This window comes from Aulonocara stuartgranti (genome assembly GCF_965226115.1).
Source record: "Aulonocara stuartgranti genome assembly, chromosome: 3".
In the NCBI taxonomy this organism is placed as follows: Eukaryota; Metazoa; Chordata; class Actinopteri; order Cichliformes; family Cichlidae; genus Aulonocara; species Aulonocara stuartgranti.
In genome coordinates this window covers 79,025,307-79,042,991 of record NC_138941.1, presented here as the reverse complement: position 1 = coordinate 79,042,991, position 17,685 = coordinate 79,025,307, and the positions used below count along the sequence as shown (strand labels likewise).

The window sequence follows — 17,685 nt, the reverse complement described above, 5'->3', positions numbered from 1 at the left end:
GACCAAGGCCAGGAAGATCGTGAAGGACCTCAGCCATCCCAACAACAGACTGTTCTCTCTGTTGAGGTCAGGAAAGCGATTCCGCTCCCTGAAGACCAACACAGAGAGACTGAGGAGGAGCTTCTTCCCGCAGGCGATACGGTCTCTCAATCACACCACCACACAGTACTGACCCACACATATGGTTCTTACACACACACTGGACATTCTGGACATTGTTTTCACTTCATCACTTAAATCACGCTGCTGTTATTGTGTATATATTTATTTATACTTCTTGTGTATTTTGTTCATACATTCTTATATAGTTCTATATTGTGTATTGTGTATTTTGTTATACAGTTATTTTATTTTCAATTTAATTTATATATTTTATCTTATTCTTTCCCAGTGTGTTGTACAGTTATTTTATTTTCAACTTTAATTTATATATTTATCTTTATCTTATTCTTCCCAGTTAAATTTACCCTTCATTCTAATTTGTGTTGTACAGTTATTTCATTTTTAACCTTAATTTATATTTTATTCCTTCCTAGTTAAATTTACCCTTTTAATTTTTCATATTTATTTCCTATCTTATTCATAGCCTTTTCCTTTTTTGTTTTCTTTAGGTCACGAGCAGTTGTCCAAGCATTTCACTACATATCGTACTGTGTATGACTGTGTACGTGACAAATAAAATTTGAATTTGAATTTGAATTTGAATTACTATCTAATTCTCCATCACAGCAGCAGGTCTCAAAATGGAAAATATAATATGGCCTTTGCCCTTTGGGGGAAGTTGTGCACTCTGAGTATTCTGCATGTTTTATTTCTCATCACTGTGAAATAACTGCATACCATTCGTTGTCAGTAGCTGTCTTTTGCAATGTGAAGTTCGTCATTAGTGTGAGCTCAAATATGAAACTTGTGGGATTTTTTTTCCTTTTGTTGTTTTTTAAAATACCATATTTTTCGGACCATAAGGCGCACTGACGATGAACGTGTCTGAAACGGGTCTGTTTTTATACATAAGGCGTACTGGAATATAGGCCGCATTAACCCTTTAAGACCTACCATAGAACCAAGCACACCAGAGCTTATATTATATTTTTACATGTTGTAGAGCCATTTTTGGGAGCATTTCAAGTTGCTATACATCAATACAACCATTATAGCCCAAATTATTAATAATATGTCTGCATTAAGTGCATAGTAATTACATAAATTGCAAAAAAGTGCAATAAACTACAAAAAAATTGAAAATCTAGTCAAAATGCCGATATTTTGTCCCAGTCCAGCCCTGCTGAATTTGAAGTTATTTTTAACTTTTTGTATGATACCTGATTTATATTGAATAAGGCTGAAGTAAACTAAAGTCTAAAATACTTTTGTAATTCAATTGTAATTTTTAATGATTTAAAAGCATGTAGAATAGCATAGACCCTAAAAAATTATTCAGGGGCTTAGTAAATATCATTATAATTCTAAGTTAGATGACTTAAATTAAATGACTTAATGACTTAACTTAAATTAAATCTTTGAAAATCACAAAAGTGTTATCTTGAGTTGAAAATACTGAAAAGAATGCTTAAATTTTCAACACCAGTTTTTGAGTTGAACTGAGCTCTTTTGTTCAAGTTTATTTAAAAGAAAAAATTCTGTATTTGAAACACAGGGTGCATTATTTAAATCTACTCAATATATCTCATAGAAAGTACTCAAAATAACTGAGACACTGGTATTCATACTTATCATTGTCTTTAACTTTAATTATTAATGGTTCAAAATCAATATAATTTTGTCCCCCAATACTAACTTAAAACTTTGAGTAAGACTAATGACCTTTGGCATGTACCGCGCGCGAGGAGCATGGCCTCATGGGAGATTTTCTGCACGTTGAACGAGACAGACACACATCCACTGCAGACTTGGTAACGTTTTCAGGTAAGTGACCAATTCATACATTAGCTGTCTTTATCCACACCGTTCTTTTATAACATGTTCTGAAGAAAGCGTTTGTCATGGTGGCTCACTTGGTGGCGTGTTTGTGCACGTTAATTTAAGTTTTCAACCCGTCTTCCAGTCAAGGCGGCGGGAAACCGCGCCCTTTTATCCTTTTACGTTCTGAGTCGCTATCTGCGTTCCGGGTAATTTGACCGGAATGTCCCGGTACCAGCGACCTCACCGTTTAATCGGGGGCATTTTAGGAACCACGTGAAAGCAGGTGTGCTCAGACATTTCTAGAAAATGGCCCTGTTGAGTCGCGGTGCGGGAGCTGCGGTAGTCACGCGGCCTGACTCACTCTGTCAGGTTGTTCAGGAGGAGATGAACAGACGTCATCAATGGCTTTGGTAACTAAGAAGACCTGCCCGCGGAACAGTTCATAGCAGCAACCATGCTGCTTAGCTTTCTTGTTCTATGTGGGGTCTTTCAGAGCATATAAGACGCTGCTTTCAGCTTTGTCCCGAACAGGGCCAGTTTTTGAGAGAACGCTGAGAGGACCGCCCGGGTCAGCAGATTACCTCATCCAGGGCCGGTCCAAAGTACTATGGGGCCTTAAGTAAATTTAGACTCGGGGCCCTACTTCCTTTCAGATCCCAGAAAATAATGAAAAAAAAAAAAGCTTTGGTCCTTTTGGTCAAGCCAAAAGTGCCATCATTTCCAGTATAGTTAGTATATAGTTAGTTAGTATAGTTCCAGAAACACTCAGTTTATTTAAATCCAGGTTGAAGACTCGCCTATTCTCATCTGCATTTGAATAAAGCACCAAATCCACACTTTTAAGCTTAAATTTCAAAACTTACACTAACTACTGATTTTATCTACCGTTCTGATTTTATATACTGTTTTGTTTGTTTGTTTGCTTGCTTTAATCAATTTTAAATCATGCTTTTTATTTGTTTTTGTTTCTAATGTCTCTGTAAAGCACTTTGAATCACCTTGTTGTTGAATTGTGCTATACAAATAAACTTGCCTTGCCTAGTTACTCCCAATTTACATAAATAAATGTTTATTTCAATCCAAGCTAAACTTTCTTATAAGAGATTGATGTTATGGCAGATTACTCAGTGACATGTTTTGTAATGATAAAGTTTTGATTTGTATTTTTTCAGCACCATCTTCACCACCAGGAAAAAAATCTGCATCAACTACAAAGTAAAGCAGGTAATTTTACTCAGAGGACTTGATGTGTTAAATTTGTTGATGTGATGAATATGATATTGTTTTATACAAGCTGAGCAGTGGATGGTGATACCACCTAAATATTTATACTGGTTTTGTGGTGGGTTATTTGCCAAATCTAAATTTTGAGAATTTTTCAGTTCAGTAAATATATTGATGAGTTCATGGTCTGTCATCCAGTGTCACCATGAGTATAGGCGCAGCCCTTTAAGTGGGTATTCCCCTTGTGCGCGCAGCACTGAAGTATTTTAGTCCACGCCCACCTGCTGTGTGGGCCTCACCCTGGTCTAGTATAAGTTACGGTGAGACCAGGAAATCGGCTCTACCGTTTTTCTTCAGCCAGCCAGAAGATGTCCAGCGAGACGATCCGTCTGTGTCCATCCTGCCAGACCGGCTACATCATGTCGTATGACCGACATGCCGTCTGCGTGGGCTGCCTCGGTCCTCACCATGCGGACCTCGCCCTCACACCTTAATCCTATTGCCGCCCCTGTTAGATCCTCCCGCCAGAGGAAAAGCAGCGGAGGTCAGCCTTTTTCAAGGCTGATGCTGAGGAGGCGTTCCCGCTAAGAGAGGTACTCGCTGGAAGAAGCCATCGAGTTCTTCGATGGTGGGCCGGAATTGGATGATTCCACCCACCGTGAGGAAAACAGCAGTGGTGGCAGCTCCACTGCCTCCCAGCTGGGCAGCCTGGTGACAGAAGGGTGGATGAGCCGACGCTCATCCACCACTGGCCTTCACATGTCGGCAAGGACGCCGCTCCCAGTTGTTGGTGCGCTGCTCCTGGATCTGCCTGGCATCATCCAGGAGGCAGCTGGTGAGAAGGGACTTCCCGTCCCTCAGCCGGCTCCACCCCCATCTGATGATCTGGCGGGAAGGTATGGCTCCGCTCACTCTCGTTGCCCAGATCCCATCTGGCCTCAATTCCCAGGGATGATGACCAACCTCTCTGAGGCAGCAGCAGAGCCAGCGAAGATTAGAGCACCGGTCTCTACCTAGGGCTTCACAGAGGGCTTCACAGACCGGAGTTTTCCGCCTGTTCCCCCTCTGGAGCCGAGCCTCGCTTCAGTTTTCGGCACCAAAATGACCAAGGTCGTTGGACAGCGACCGGCCCATCCCGCCAAACTTGACCAGCTGATCGCAAGGTTCACTGATCAAGCAACATCAATGCACTGTTCAGTCAGCTGCAGTGACTAACAACACTGCCTTGCTAGCATTTGTCATCTCCAGGAAGGTGGAGGAAGCAGAGCTGCCAGAGGAGCTGAAAGGCTTTCTCTGTAAAGCCGCTGACGCGATTCTGAATATGTGCGCCACTTCAGAGGTGTGTTCCTCTCGCATCGCTGCCAGGCAGACGATGGTTCAGAGGGCAACCTGGCTCCGCCTCTTCCCTCTAAGATTATACAATCTCACAGGGAAATAGTGCAAGCACTTCATAACATAAAATTTAGAAGCTTAGTGGAAGATAATACTTTATGTTAAGGGTTTAGTCTGCATACTGAACAAATCCACTTATATGGATTTATGTCTGGATGCGTAAATTAATCTTTTGCATTTTAGAAAATAAAGTCCAGGTTGCAAAAAATGGTAGATTTTTTTTTTTTTGATTGAATCAGAATTTTGGCCTTCAGATTTTTTGTCCTCTCCCATCCAGGTCAGTGCAGCGTTTCATAGGATCACGACCCTGAACCTTGAACCAAAGTTCATGTCATCGTTGGACTTGTATTCATCCAAACTCCTGTCCTTGTTTCAAGCCAAGAAAGGTGCTGCTGGACAACGCCACAGGGCACAGTTAAACCTTCTGCTTCAGGTAAGGAAGATTGCATTTTCTAACCACAAAAACGTTCCAACACAGCATTGAAGAGGCCCTTCCACTAAAAACGGCTCTGTTCAATATTTTAGCTCCACAGGTGTTCTTACCTTGATGGTGGGTGTGAAAACAGGTCAACAACAGAAAAAAAATAGTTATGTTTAAGCTAGAAATGGTAAGTCATGTTTTAAATGTGCAAATTTTGCCTCAGTTGAGACTTCCTGTTTTACAGAGTGGAAATTCCATCGAGAAGTCATCATCAGATGTTTCATTGACCATCTGGGAGAGGATCCAAGTGCCTTAATCAAAACCTTTGAGGTTGGTGCAATAAATCTGTTTTAGGAATATTAGTAGTTTATTTTAGCTTGTGAGATCATAGACAAGTTTTAAGATACTGTTCTAAAGAAAAAAAGCAAACACTTCAAAGCATACAAAAGAATAGCATTTGCTCAAAGATTTTGGAGCAGTGTCCACATATTATGAGTACCGGTGATGTCATACAAATGAAACTTTTTGTTTCAATGTTTGGAAATATGTGAGCTTAAAACAGTTGTTTCTCTTTTTAAAGGACGGTGCTGATGCTGTCTTCGTTGAAGAGGCTTTGGCTGAGGAGGTGATGAAGATTTACCTGCTGCAGAATCAAGACAGGTCAGGCGAACCTACTGATGTGGGTATTGTTATTGAAGGCGTTACTGTTCTGGGCAAACTTGGGAATCTGAGCAAAGCCTGTTGCTATCTTTTGGGACTGTGCTATGCTCTGGATCTGAAATACCCCAAGAATTTCAAATGCACATTTGAAGCATTTCGAAAAGTGTTCATGGAGCTGGATCCAGGAAACCTTTCTGTCAAGGTTCAAAGACTGAAAAATGACCTCTGTTCATTGTAGACAAAATTTCACAGGGCTGTTCTTAAAGTGTTAGACTTGTTAAGTGACATGTAATGCTCACCAAAAGGTTCAGTTGCGACATTACATTGTTTTGACATTCCTGTTCATAAATAATGTTTGTACCATAAACTGTGTTTTTGTATTAACTTTCCAGATTCACATTAAGATGTAAATGGGAGAGTATCATTATGGATGTTTTTTGGTCACTCTTTAGTTATAATCTTCCCAATTTTTTGGAATCAAAATAAGATGTTCAAAAACTATGTCACAGTGCAAATGTTTTTTTTTTTTTTCAGGATTTATATTTTTTTGGGATCTTAATTTTATTTTTGTCATTTGACCTTTTCTGAAAAGGTAAAGCACTGCGTTCACTTGAGCCACTTTTATTCTTTGTATGGCAGGTACATTTTTCTTGTTGTTAGCATCAATATGCCAGTTTTACAGAGTTTTATCAAGCATGCCAATTTGGATGCAATTTTATTATATAAGGCTGTTGTGACTGAAATTTTATCCAAGTTTTATCCACTGAATGTAGAACAGATTTCAGCTCACTGTGTTCAGAGAAGGAATCTGCTAAATGTGTGATTCACAAAAAAGCTGTTTAAAATAAATCATTGTGAACAATGTTGAATTGACGGGGTTCTTTTTTCCTCTGTGTGTGTGTGTGTGTGTGTGTGTATAAATAAAATAAACACTTAATTGTAATTAACGTTTTTGCTTAAGTTAACTTAAAAATATTAAGTAAATTGAACCATTATTTAAAAACAAATAATTGTAATGGTGTAGGTTAAATGTGCCAAGCATTTCAGCATTTCCTAATTAAAATTTTATGTAGTTTGAACTTTTGGTTACTGTTGTTTTAACTTACATTTTCAATTGTATTTACTCAATTTTGTATGTTACTGTAACATCTTTAATTGTTCATAACAACTTATTCCATTTTAGTTGGATTTACTCAATTAATAAGCTGTATTTAAGAGATGTGATTGTTGTTGCATTTACTCATTATTTTTGAGTGTAAAAGTGTTGCACCAAAATATTTAAGTAATTATCAGTTTTATTTCTTAGAGTGTATGTAGGCAAGTACATTTCTCCTTTTTTATCAAGAAGCAAAGACAAAAAGGAAAAAAAATCTGAATCATTCGTCCCCACCAATGCCAAAACGAAATCTACGCCCTTCCCTAGAGGGTAATTTTCAGTGCATTTCTCTCTCATGAATAGGCCTATAGTGTGGAGAAATTAAGCACACTGCTTTAAGCGCCTTATAATTTTTGTTATGTAACTTTGCACTGTCCACTTTCTGCTGTAACAAAACCAATTTCCGACGTGTGGGACTAATAAACGTGATCTTATCTTATAATAATGACTAACCTGGTATTGTGGATGGATTATCTCAGTTGTTCTCCTGACTGAAGTTTGGTCCATTTAAAGCATTTTTCCATGCGATTGCATTTGTCAAAAACCATCGGAAACTTTTATTGAGTGGAAAAAAGTTAGCGTTCATCCTCCAGCTTCACTGTGTTTATGTTACGCTAACATAGCTGTGTCGCTAGCGATCACGTAGCACAACATTGTATACCAGGTAGTCCAACTTCAGTAATGTTGGAAGTGATAGCAGAGCTTTACATTTTATTTTTATCCAGAAATCTCTCAGTCACAACATGCTATATCATGCTTAGGTAGCTAGCAAAACCAGCGAGCTAACTTCCTGCTAACTTCTAACTCTGTTACATTTAATAAATTCTGTTTGCATGGATGCCTGGATGTTAAACTTAATTGTTACACCTGGTAAAGCAGCAAGGCTGATCATTTTATTACAGATGAAAGAATTTAGACAGTTTTTAACTCTCAGTGATGCTGCAGTGTTCGTTTGACTTTAGGACCTGAAGCAGACGGCGTTTAGGATCCAGATTAGACCGAGTCCGCGAGGCTTCTGACTCTTCTAGCTGTAATGCTCCGACAATCCATCAAGCGGTGCGGCTTCGTACCTTACCAAAGGCGTACTAAAACATTTTTTCACACATTTTTGAGCACTGTGTACCACATAAAATCTGTTTGTGGTCAGTAAACACAACCAGAATTCATACATAAGGCACACTATTGATTTTTCAGAAAAAGAAAGGATTTTAAGTGTGCCTTGTAATCCGGAAAATACGGTAGTTATGTTCAAAGATGGAGTCAGATTTCAAAGCGCGAACAAACATCTCGGTCGATCGACCGTATTGATATCTTGAAAAAATTTTGCTATTTGAAGCAAACATTTCACATCAATCACTGTATGTGTGTCCAAATTTTGGACAATAAAACTTGTTACACAAATTGGAGATGGTGGAGCAGCTTGCTCATGATGTTGGAATTTGAATGAACTACATGTCTTATATAACATAACAGCACATTGTTACCTTTTTGTCCAGGGAGGTAGATGGGTTTGTCTGTTTGGATGAATGTGACGGGATCAGACGCTCGGATCATCACTTTTCTGACTTGTTTGGAGTAAAATGTGTCTCCTCGTACCTCCACCTGAAAATTTTGCACCTCCTTTTGTACCAAAGGAGCCTGAGACAGTGGGATATTTAGATAGTCATTAAAGCCTATAATGCTTACGATAACAACTAACACACACTTTGTGTGTGAAAGTGCTGGTTGCCAACCTCAAACTGAACACAGGTTTGAAAGGCCTCATTTGACGTATGCGTGAATAAGGTTGTGTTCTTCTCTCGGGACATCAAAGTGACAGTCATGACCAGAGTCCCACTGGGCTGTCGGAGAGTTGCACAGAATTTGGCCTCAGCTCCAGCTTCAATAACAGCAGGAATGGCCACCAGGTACTGGCTGCATACAGCATCACACATACAGCAGTTACTGCAGTGAACAACTCACACAGACAAAAACACGCTGAAGACAAACTCACGGTTCAGCCACCGCTTGATCCACATGCATCCAGCTCAGGAGGACACACAGAGTGCAGCTCAGGATCCAGAGACGGTCCATGACTGGTTGTGATAATCCTCAGTGTCAGCTTCGGCTAAATATCGGCTGATCGTCCCCACCCACATAACAGCCACGTGTTTGAAACGCACTCATGTACTCTGATCTCCACAAAGTCAATCACTTACACATTTACAAAATCCCAATCCTGCTTTCAGCACTGAACACTAAACTATAGACAACAGTAAAGCTTGTTGTTCAGTGTAAAATATTACAGTAACATACAGTGCTCCGAGGTGATGTTTCTAAATCAGCTCAGAGTTTAATTCGGCTGTTACAAGAAGTTATTTCTGTTTCGAATGTGCCTGTTTTACTTAATAATGTGCATTTTCTTACCGTCAGTGCTGGGATATCCCACTGTAGTGTGTAACTACTGATATTCTCTAAAATCACTGGGCGTTACAGTAAGTGTAGCCACCAACAGCGCCCTTTACCCAGCATGGGATGTCTGACTGCCATGTTTTTGACCTTATTTTTCGGGAAAGACTAAACAAACGTTTGTGTAGTGATAACAGGCTCAAACACAACGGATGGATTCATCAGTGATGTCACAGACTGCTACATTTGCTTAAAAGACAAATATAACAATATTTCTGTAAGGATTCAAAATGAAACATGTTTAACAGCTTTTCTTGCACTTTGGTAAACACCACAGATCAAACTTCAGCCCACTGAAATAACAGCAGTGACAGTCACACTGCTGAGTGTGGATGGATATGTTTTCTCATTTTTAAACTGAGATGTAAAACTGCTGCGAATGAGTCATATTCTGGACCCAGCAGTATTACCCCATGTCATTCTATTTGTCTTCTTTGATTTGCCTTTACGGGAAAAGGGTTTTTGTTTGTTCCGTCTTACTAATGTGCTGCAGTGGGGCATGTTTAAACACACATGTGTTCATCCTTATTAACAAATCCAGAAAATAACAGAAAAAACAGTTAAGAGCACTGAACCTATGAGGGACTGAATTCTACTGATATACTGAATATCTGCTGCTGTTAGGATATTATTAGATATTATTAGATATTTATTATGATACATGTATTTATGATATGAGCTCACTCATGGTTAATGTGCTGATACCTGTGGTCAAGGACCACATGTTCATTTATGTCAATATTTAAATGTCTTAAATCGTGACAAACTTCATAAATCTGGGTGGAACATTCTGTTGGATTGTCTCCCATTTTAACAGCTCAACAATTTTCTCTTATAAATTTGACTACACTAAGGAATTCTGCAGTAAAGTCCGTTATGCCAAATGAAGTTAAATACTTTCATGAAATCAATTTCAAAACAGTAAATACCAATTTTATTTCGAGCACATTGGTTAATTAAAACACGAAGGGTGTTGCTAGGCAGAAGAGCAGCTCTAGCACCCACCTTACTGGCATCCACCTGCAACTGTATTACCTCACTTGTTTGAGGAGCTGGAGCATTTCTTAGGCATGTATGAGTAACTCTGGACTAAAACAATGACATACTTATGTGCAGAGATGGGCAGTAACATGTTACAAGTAATCCGATTACTTTTTTCCAGTAATTAGTATTGTAAGGGATTATTAAAAAGTAATTAGATTACTGTTACTTTTCCGTAAGCACACTGCGTTAACTGTGATTTAATTTGTAAGAGTGTCTTGTGACAATGACGTACGAGTGTGCGACGTCGGTGGGGACAGACTTGTGTAGATCAACAATGGATAACATGGAGTGCCGGAGAGAGTCCGACCACGCAGCGTTTAAATCTTGGAAATGCTGACATTACTTTGAGTTTGATTCTGTAAAAAGTGACAAAAACATTAGCATCCGCTGTACACTCTGCATGGGAAGAAAACTTCTTTCTACAGCAAAAAATTAAATTCACAGAGAAACCCCCGGATCCCCCCACTGACATGACCGCTGTGGCACCAGGCAAACCTCCACCAGCCCCACTCCTGCTACACAGGTGACAATAAATTTAAGAGTTGCTGAATCTTTGACTTTATTTATTTTTTACTGTGTTTTTACTCACAATAGTGAGTGTAAACACAAAAAATTATTTCATTTGATATGCTGGAATATGCAGAAAATAGGTTTAAATGTTAAACACATTTCTACCAGTCAGACTGTTGCATATAATTTTATTTTTGCTTGACGCATAAAGTTAAAAGACTAAAACTAATAAAACAAGTTTAAAAAAAACTTTTTCATTTGATTACATTTTATATTTATATTACACAGAAAAAAATAGAATTGTGCTGAAAGGTCTATTGCTTTATTACATATTCTGGTTGTTACGGCCTCTGGCCTCCAGGTGGCCCCGCCTTCCTCTATGGAAATCAAAGTGCTCCAGGACTCACGGGGGATTGGCTGGCCCGGACCTATGCCCGCCCCAACTTCATGCAGATCAGAGCGTGTCAGACCACTCACACCATTGGCTGCTGCAGGAGCCTTGAGTACGACAGACCAATGACACAGCTGCCTGCAATTACCTGAGAGTATAAAAGGCTGAGGATCCTTCATTCATTGAAGGACTTGCCTAGTGAGTTGTTTCACTAACGGTTTTCAGTTGTGTTAATAAACCTTATGTTTTTCTTCTTATCTAACCCCCTGGTCTCTGAGCTCATTTATGTTACGTCCGCTGTCGCCTAGCAGAGCCGGGTCGTAACATAAGTGGGGGCTCGTCCGGGATCCCTCATAGGGGGGTCTTTGTTCCTGGGAGGGGGGTTAAATTAAAAAAATAAAATAAAATGTCGGCTGCGTTTTGTTTACAGCACTTTATAGCTGCCCCATCTCTTGAGATTATCAATAGCCGTCGCAAAACTGATTTGCTGCAAATTGTGGATCACTTTCAGCTGCAGGTTTCAAAAACCCTCCGTAAGTGTGATATAAAAGCTTTAGTGGTGGACAAGTTGGTGGGAGCTGGTGTGCTTCAAGCGCCTGTTTTGCCTGTGGTCTCTGGTGTGCCAAGCCAAGCTGCCGTAGTGGAAGAGGGCCAAAATGGTTCTGGTGGGGATGGTGAGGGGGATGAGCGGGGAAAAACGCCGCGCACGCTTCCTCGCTATGACCCACTCTCTTCTGGGAGTTCAGAAGGCAGAGAAGGAGCTCGGCTGAAGGTGCGGCTGGCACGTCTCCAATTGGAGGCTGAGGAGAAGGCCCAGAACAGGCGGGTTCAGCTCGAAATAAGATGGCTGGAGATAGAGGCAGACAAAGCCGTTAGGCTCCGAAAGCTTGAGCTGGAGTCTCAGTCTCAAGCCTCATCTGTCTCTGCTGACAATTCCGGTCCCGCCTCCTCGTCCACTTCTGCTTTTAAAATCAATAAGTGCATTTCTTTAGTGCCCACGTTTAGAGAAACTGAGGTTGATACATACTTTGCAGCATTTGAACGTATCGCTGGCACGTTGCAGTGGCCTAGTGAGATTTGGCCTCTTTTGCTAATGTGCAAACTGTCCGGCAAAGCCCAAGAGGTGGTGGCGGCGCTTTCTTTAAGGGACTTTTAGATTACTCGTGCATTAAAACGGCTGTTTTGCAGGCGTACGAGCTAGTCCCCGAGGCCTATAGGCAGAGGTTTCGCCAGCAAAAGAAGTTGCCAGCCCAAACTTATGTGGAGTTTGCAAGGGAAAAGGGGGTTCTCTTTGATAAGTGGTGTGTTGCTTCGAAAGCGAGTAACTATGATGCTCTGCGCGAATTAGTTTTGTTAAAGGATTTTAAGAAATGTGTCCCTGAGCGTATTGTGCTATATTTAAATGAACAGAAAGTGACGTCACTCGCATCTGCTGCTGTTCTTGCTGATGAGTTTGTGCTCACTCATAAAGCCTCGTTTACTGGCAGTGAGAAGCCACGGGTTAGCCCTGTGCAACAGCCCCACACAGCTAAAGTGTCTGGGTCCAGGGAAAACCGTGAATGTTTTACTGTCATAAAACTGGACATGTCATTGCTGACTGTTTAGCCTTAAAACGCAAAACATCAAATGCTCAGCAACCCAAAGGGGTGGGTTTTGTAAAAGCTGAGGCCCGTCATGAGGTCCACGGTTGTGGTGGTAGGGTGCCAGACCCCTGTTTCGAACCATTCATTTTTGATGGCTCAGTATCGCTAACTGACAATCCATCTGAGTTAAAACCTGTGCGTATTTTAAGGGACACCGGAGGTTCTCAAAACTGTCATCCTCGCAAGTGTCTTACCGTTTTCTGCTGAAAGTGAATGTGGTTTTAATTCTGTTCTACGGGGGATAGAGATGGGTTACGCTCCCAGACCAGTTCACAGAGTTTTTATCAAATCAACCATTGCTACAGGATTTTTCCCTGTTGCTGTTTGCCCGGCCTTGCCAATAGAGGGCGTGGCCATGTTGTTGGGCAATGATATTGCAGGAGGGGTAGTGCTCCCTCGTCTGGAGGTTTTAGACAACCCCCTGAATCAGAAAACCTCTGATGTTTCTATGCACCCTGGGCTGTATCCAGCCTGTGCAATTACTCGAGCACAAGCTCGTAAAAATACTGATATTGCCCTCTCTGATTCTGTGTTGATGTCCTCATTTTCCGAGGAGAATGATGTACCCACTAACAGAAACAATGTTCTGTCACCCCCAGACTCAGTGAAACCTGAGGAGCCTGATCCATTTCCTAAGGTCTCTTTGCTGCCCTTGACTAGAGACCAGCTATCAGCAGCTCAATTAGCTGATGAAACACTACAGAGCTGTTTCTAACGTACGGTAAGTGCTGAGCAAGTCGAGAAAGAGCAACAAGCCTTTTTTGTAGAACGGGATGTTCTGATGCGTCAGTGGTCTCCACCAGGTGCAGAAGGTGCAGAATGGAGTAAGGTCAAGCAGATTGCCGTGCCCTCTGTGTACCGACAGAAAATCCTGGCCCTTGCCCATGAAAGCCAGTGGTCGGGACACTTGGGCATCACGAAAACATACCAGCTACTATTAAGACATTTCTTTTGGCCTGGTATGAAGCGTGATGTTTCTAAATTTTGCAACAGTTGCCATGTATGTCAGATTGCAGGTAAACCTAATCAGGTCATAGCCCCAGCTCCGTTGTGTCCCATTCCTGTAGTGGATCAGCCTTTTCAAGGTTCAAGGTTCAAGGTTCTTTATTTGACACATGCATAGTTAGACAAGTATAACACACAGTGAAATGTAGCCTGACACGCTCCTCGACATGTGCAAAAAAATTGGGGGGGGGGGGGGGTGTAGAGGAAGAACATTATATATATATATATATATATATATATATACAGTGGGGCAAAAAGGTATTTAGTCAGCCACCGATTGTGCAAGTTCCCCCACTTAAAATGATGACAGAGGTCAGTAATTTGCACCAGAGGTACACTTCAACTGTGAGAGACAGAATGTGAAAAAAAAATCCATGAATTCACATGGTAGGATTTGTAAAGAATTTATACGTAAATTAGGGTGGAAAATAAGTATTTGGTCACCTCAAACATGGAAAATCTCTGGCTCTCACAGACCTGTAACGTCTTCTGTAAGAAGCTTTTCGGAGTGACGGACGGAAGTGAGGTAAGTGACGGAAGTGATGTTGTAGGTGACGTCAGACGCCGGAGATTTTGGCGGAGAAAAAGCAAATGGTAGCATAGAGTTTAACAAAGGTTTTCCAAGCTTCAGTATTACCAAATATACTAATCAATTGTCATATAACTAACAACATCTGTTTTATCATCTCTAACACCCTGGAGGACAACGGGGAGAGTTTAGACGCTCTCCAAGATTACATCGACCGCTGTTTTCAAGATTTAGTAATGCATAAGGCCCAGAGTGCATCTTCCCCGGCCAAAATCGAGACGCCGTCATCGAAGAGAAGTCGCCAGGCAGACTCCCCCGGTACAACATCGCCTGCCGGCAAAGACATCGCAGAAATCCTGGAGTCAATCGACAAGCGATTGTCCAGTTTCGATGCGAGGCTGTCCCTGGTGGAGATCTTACACCGGGAATTTAAATCTCTGAGAGAATCCCTGGAATTCTGCCAGCGGCAGGTGGAAACGCTTGCCGCTGAAAATGCCACGCTACGGGAGTCGGTTAAATCTCTCACCGATAACGTGACCCAGCTAAACATTGAAAATAAAAAAATAAAAGAGTCCGTTATCGATCTACAAGCCCGTAGCATGAGAGATAATCTTGTGTTTTCTGGTATTCCAGAAACTGCCGGAGAGGACGCAGAGGCAACGGTGAAAAGCTTCATTAAAATCCACCTGAAGCTGCCGGAGGACACCGTAAAGAACATCGACTTCGATAGAGTACATCGCTTGGGGGGCGCGCGGTCGCGGACCGGGAGACCACGGCCTATTGTGGCCAAATTCAGTCAATTCAAACAGAAGGAACAGGTGAAGAGTCGCGGCAGAGAGCTGAAAGGAACGGACTTCAGCGTGAACGACCAGTTCCCCAAAGAGATCCTGGAACGACGCAAGGTCCTGTTCCCAGTTCGACGTAGCTTTATCCAGAAAGGCTCCCGTGCTGTCATCGCTGTGGACCGGCTCTACGTGGACGGACAGCTCTACCGCGACCCCGGCACCACACCGTGGTTATACTGACTGCACTCCAGATAAGAACCCGCTACACTCTTTTCTTATTCATTCACACTTTCTCCTTTAAAATGTGTTTAACCTAGTAATATCAATATGATGTCATAGCAGATATAACACCGTCACCCTCCGTCATTGCTTTAATTGGAATGTTTCCGTTTCGTCTCTTTTTTTTTGTTGTCGCTCACAGTTCATGTGGTTTCTTTCTTTCTCTTGTCTTTCACTGCTGTGGTCACCTACTTCCCCACTCACCTACAAACAACACCCTCTATTTCTCCATATTTTCACAACACGATCACGCAAACACATCAGCTCAACGGCAGCACATTCACAACAGCCTCACAGCACGCACAGACTTGCAGGACACATAAGCAAGCCACGCTTGTTCATATTAGTGAATATTCACACACATAGTCAGACTTATGGAGTCTCTCACCACACTTCTTTTTCTCTTTCTATTTACAAACAAGGGATGTTTCCACACTCTCTCCACCCGTTTAAACGAAACACCCAGCATACATCATTAAACATACACGCACAATTAAGGGCATGCTGAGGTTTGTCACATGGAATGTAAATGGAGCTGGCACCAGAGGAAAGAGGTTAAAAATATTTAACCAGCTTAAAAAACTACAGGCAGATGTTGTTTTATTACAAGAAACTCACAAACCTGTCACAGGTTTAAATGAACTTAAAACACCTGAGTTTCCTAACGTGTTTGCAGCCGGTTATAATTCTAGACAACGGGGAGTAGCAATTTTAATACATAAAAATGTTAATTTTACAGTACTCGATACAGTTATAGATCCAGAGGGTAGATTTCTAATTATTAAACTATCAATATTGAACAAAAAACTATGTATTGTTAGTATATATGGTCCAAATGTTGATGAACCCTCATTCTTCCACGGTTTTTTTAGTGCACTCTCTGAACACCTTGATTGCACACTCATTCTTGGCGGTGACCTCAACCTTGGACTAAATGAAGAAATGGATAGGCTCAACACAACAGGAACTCAGCGTAATTGGCAGTCCACAAATATAATCAAACAGTATATGAACGACTTTGGTCTTTGCGATGCATGGCGCTCTCTTCACCCCACCAGTAAGGAATATACTTTTTTCTCGCATGTTCATCACTCTTACTCTCGTCTGGATTATTTTTTGGTCAGCAGCTCACTGCTGTGTGACATTTCAGACACTGAGATTCATCCTATAGCTGTCAGCGATCATGCTCCTGTATCTTTAACACTAATGCACAAGAATAATACTACGCCAAGTAAAAACTGGAGATTTAATATATCACTACTTAAAGATGAAGACTTTATTAAATATTTTAAAAAGGAATGGACTTCATATTTAGACTTTAATGACACTCCCGGAATATCTGCTTCTGTTCTATGGGAAGCAGGGAAAGCTGTGATGAGAGGTAAAATAATTTCTTTCTCATCACACAAAAAGAAAGAAGAAAACAAAAATATTCAGGAATTAGAAAAAAACATCAAATCACTAGAAGAAGCCTACGCGTCCCACCAAGATCAGGAAACATTGAACAAAATATGCAAAACAAAACTAGAATTAAATGAAACTATTAATAAAAAAACACAATTCCTTATACAAAGACTTCGCTTGCAGAATTTTGAACACAGTAACAAATCAGGTCGATTTCTAGCTAACCAGCTAAAAATAAATAAAGAAAAAACAACTATATGTGCTGCTAAAGATTTATCGGGGAACACAATATATGATCCTGGAAGAATAAACAACATTTTTAGGGATTTCTATGAAACTTTATACTCACCACAAATAAACCCATCTAAAAATGAAATTGATCTGTTTCTTGACAACGTAACTCTTCCAAAATTACTAGACAGTCAAGCAATGGAATTCGATTCGCCACTGACGCCAAGTGAACTCCAGGAAGCCCTGATAAGTATGCCCAATAATAAGGCTCCAGGTCCAGACGGCTTCCCTGCAGAATTCTACAAAGAATTCTGGACAATTTTGGCACCAGTATTCCACAGCATGTTGCAGGAAATCGAGGAAAAGGGCAGACTACCACCAAATATGAATTCTGCCAACATTAGTCTCCTGCTAAAACCAGGCAAAGACCCTTTATTTCCCTCAAGCTATCGTCCAATTTCTCTTTTAAATGTAGACCTTAAAATAATCTGCAAAGCTCTCTCAAAGAGATTAGAGAAAATGACCCCCCTCTTAATTCATCCTGACCAAACTGGTTTCATAAAAGGTCGGCACTCCTCAACAAACACTCGTAGATTACTTAATTTAATAGACTACTCATACGATAAAAACATCGAAGCCA

At 40.9% G+C, this 17,685-nt stretch overlaps 2 protein-coding genes and 1 long non-coding RNA gene across 3 annotated transcripts in view; 2 read left to right on the top strand and 1 right to left on the bottom strand.

The window, feature by feature from the left end:
* LOC309702883 (alpha-2-macroglobulin-like) overlaps nucleotides 1-9,196 on the bottom strand; it is a 66,118-nt gene extending 56,922 nt beyond the window's left edge. The window contains exons 1-4 of the mRNA XM_082527520.1: nucleotides 9,183-9,196; nucleotides 8,770-8,851; nucleotides 8,510-8,690; nucleotides 8,261-8,414 (exon numbers count right to left, since the gene is read on the bottom strand). Of these exons, the coding sequence (XP_082383646.1) occupies nucleotides 8,261-8,414; nucleotides 8,510-8,690; nucleotides 8,770-8,849 (415 nt within the window). The 5' untranslated portion in view covers nucleotides 8,850-8,851; nucleotides 9,183-9,196. The remainder of the gene's footprint in view (nucleotides 1-8,260; nucleotides 8,415-8,509; nucleotides 8,691-8,769; nucleotides 8,852-9,182) is intronic.
* LOC309702884 lies at nucleotides 1,551-6,489 on the top strand. The gene is made up of 5 exons (XR_014275778.1): nucleotides 1,551-1,926; nucleotides 3,096-3,147; nucleotides 4,817-4,972; nucleotides 5,205-5,290; nucleotides 5,541-6,489. It is a non-coding gene; the product is annotated as an uncharacterized lncRNA (long non-coding RNA).
* Nucleotides 9,197-14,794: 5,598 nt separating the features above from the next.
* Nucleotides 14,795-17,637, top strand: LOC309703926 (uncharacterized protein). Its single transcript, XM_082528835.1, has 2 exons — nucleotides 14,795-14,854; nucleotides 14,980-17,637. The coding sequence occupies exons 1-2, from the start codon at nucleotides 14,839-14,841 to the stop codon at nucleotides 15,369-15,371; spliced, it is 408 nt and encodes a 135-aa protein (XP_082384961.1). The 5' UTR covers nucleotides 14,795-14,838; the 3' UTR covers nucleotides 15,372-17,637.
* The last annotated feature ends 48 nt before the right edge of the window (nucleotides 17,638-17,685 follow it).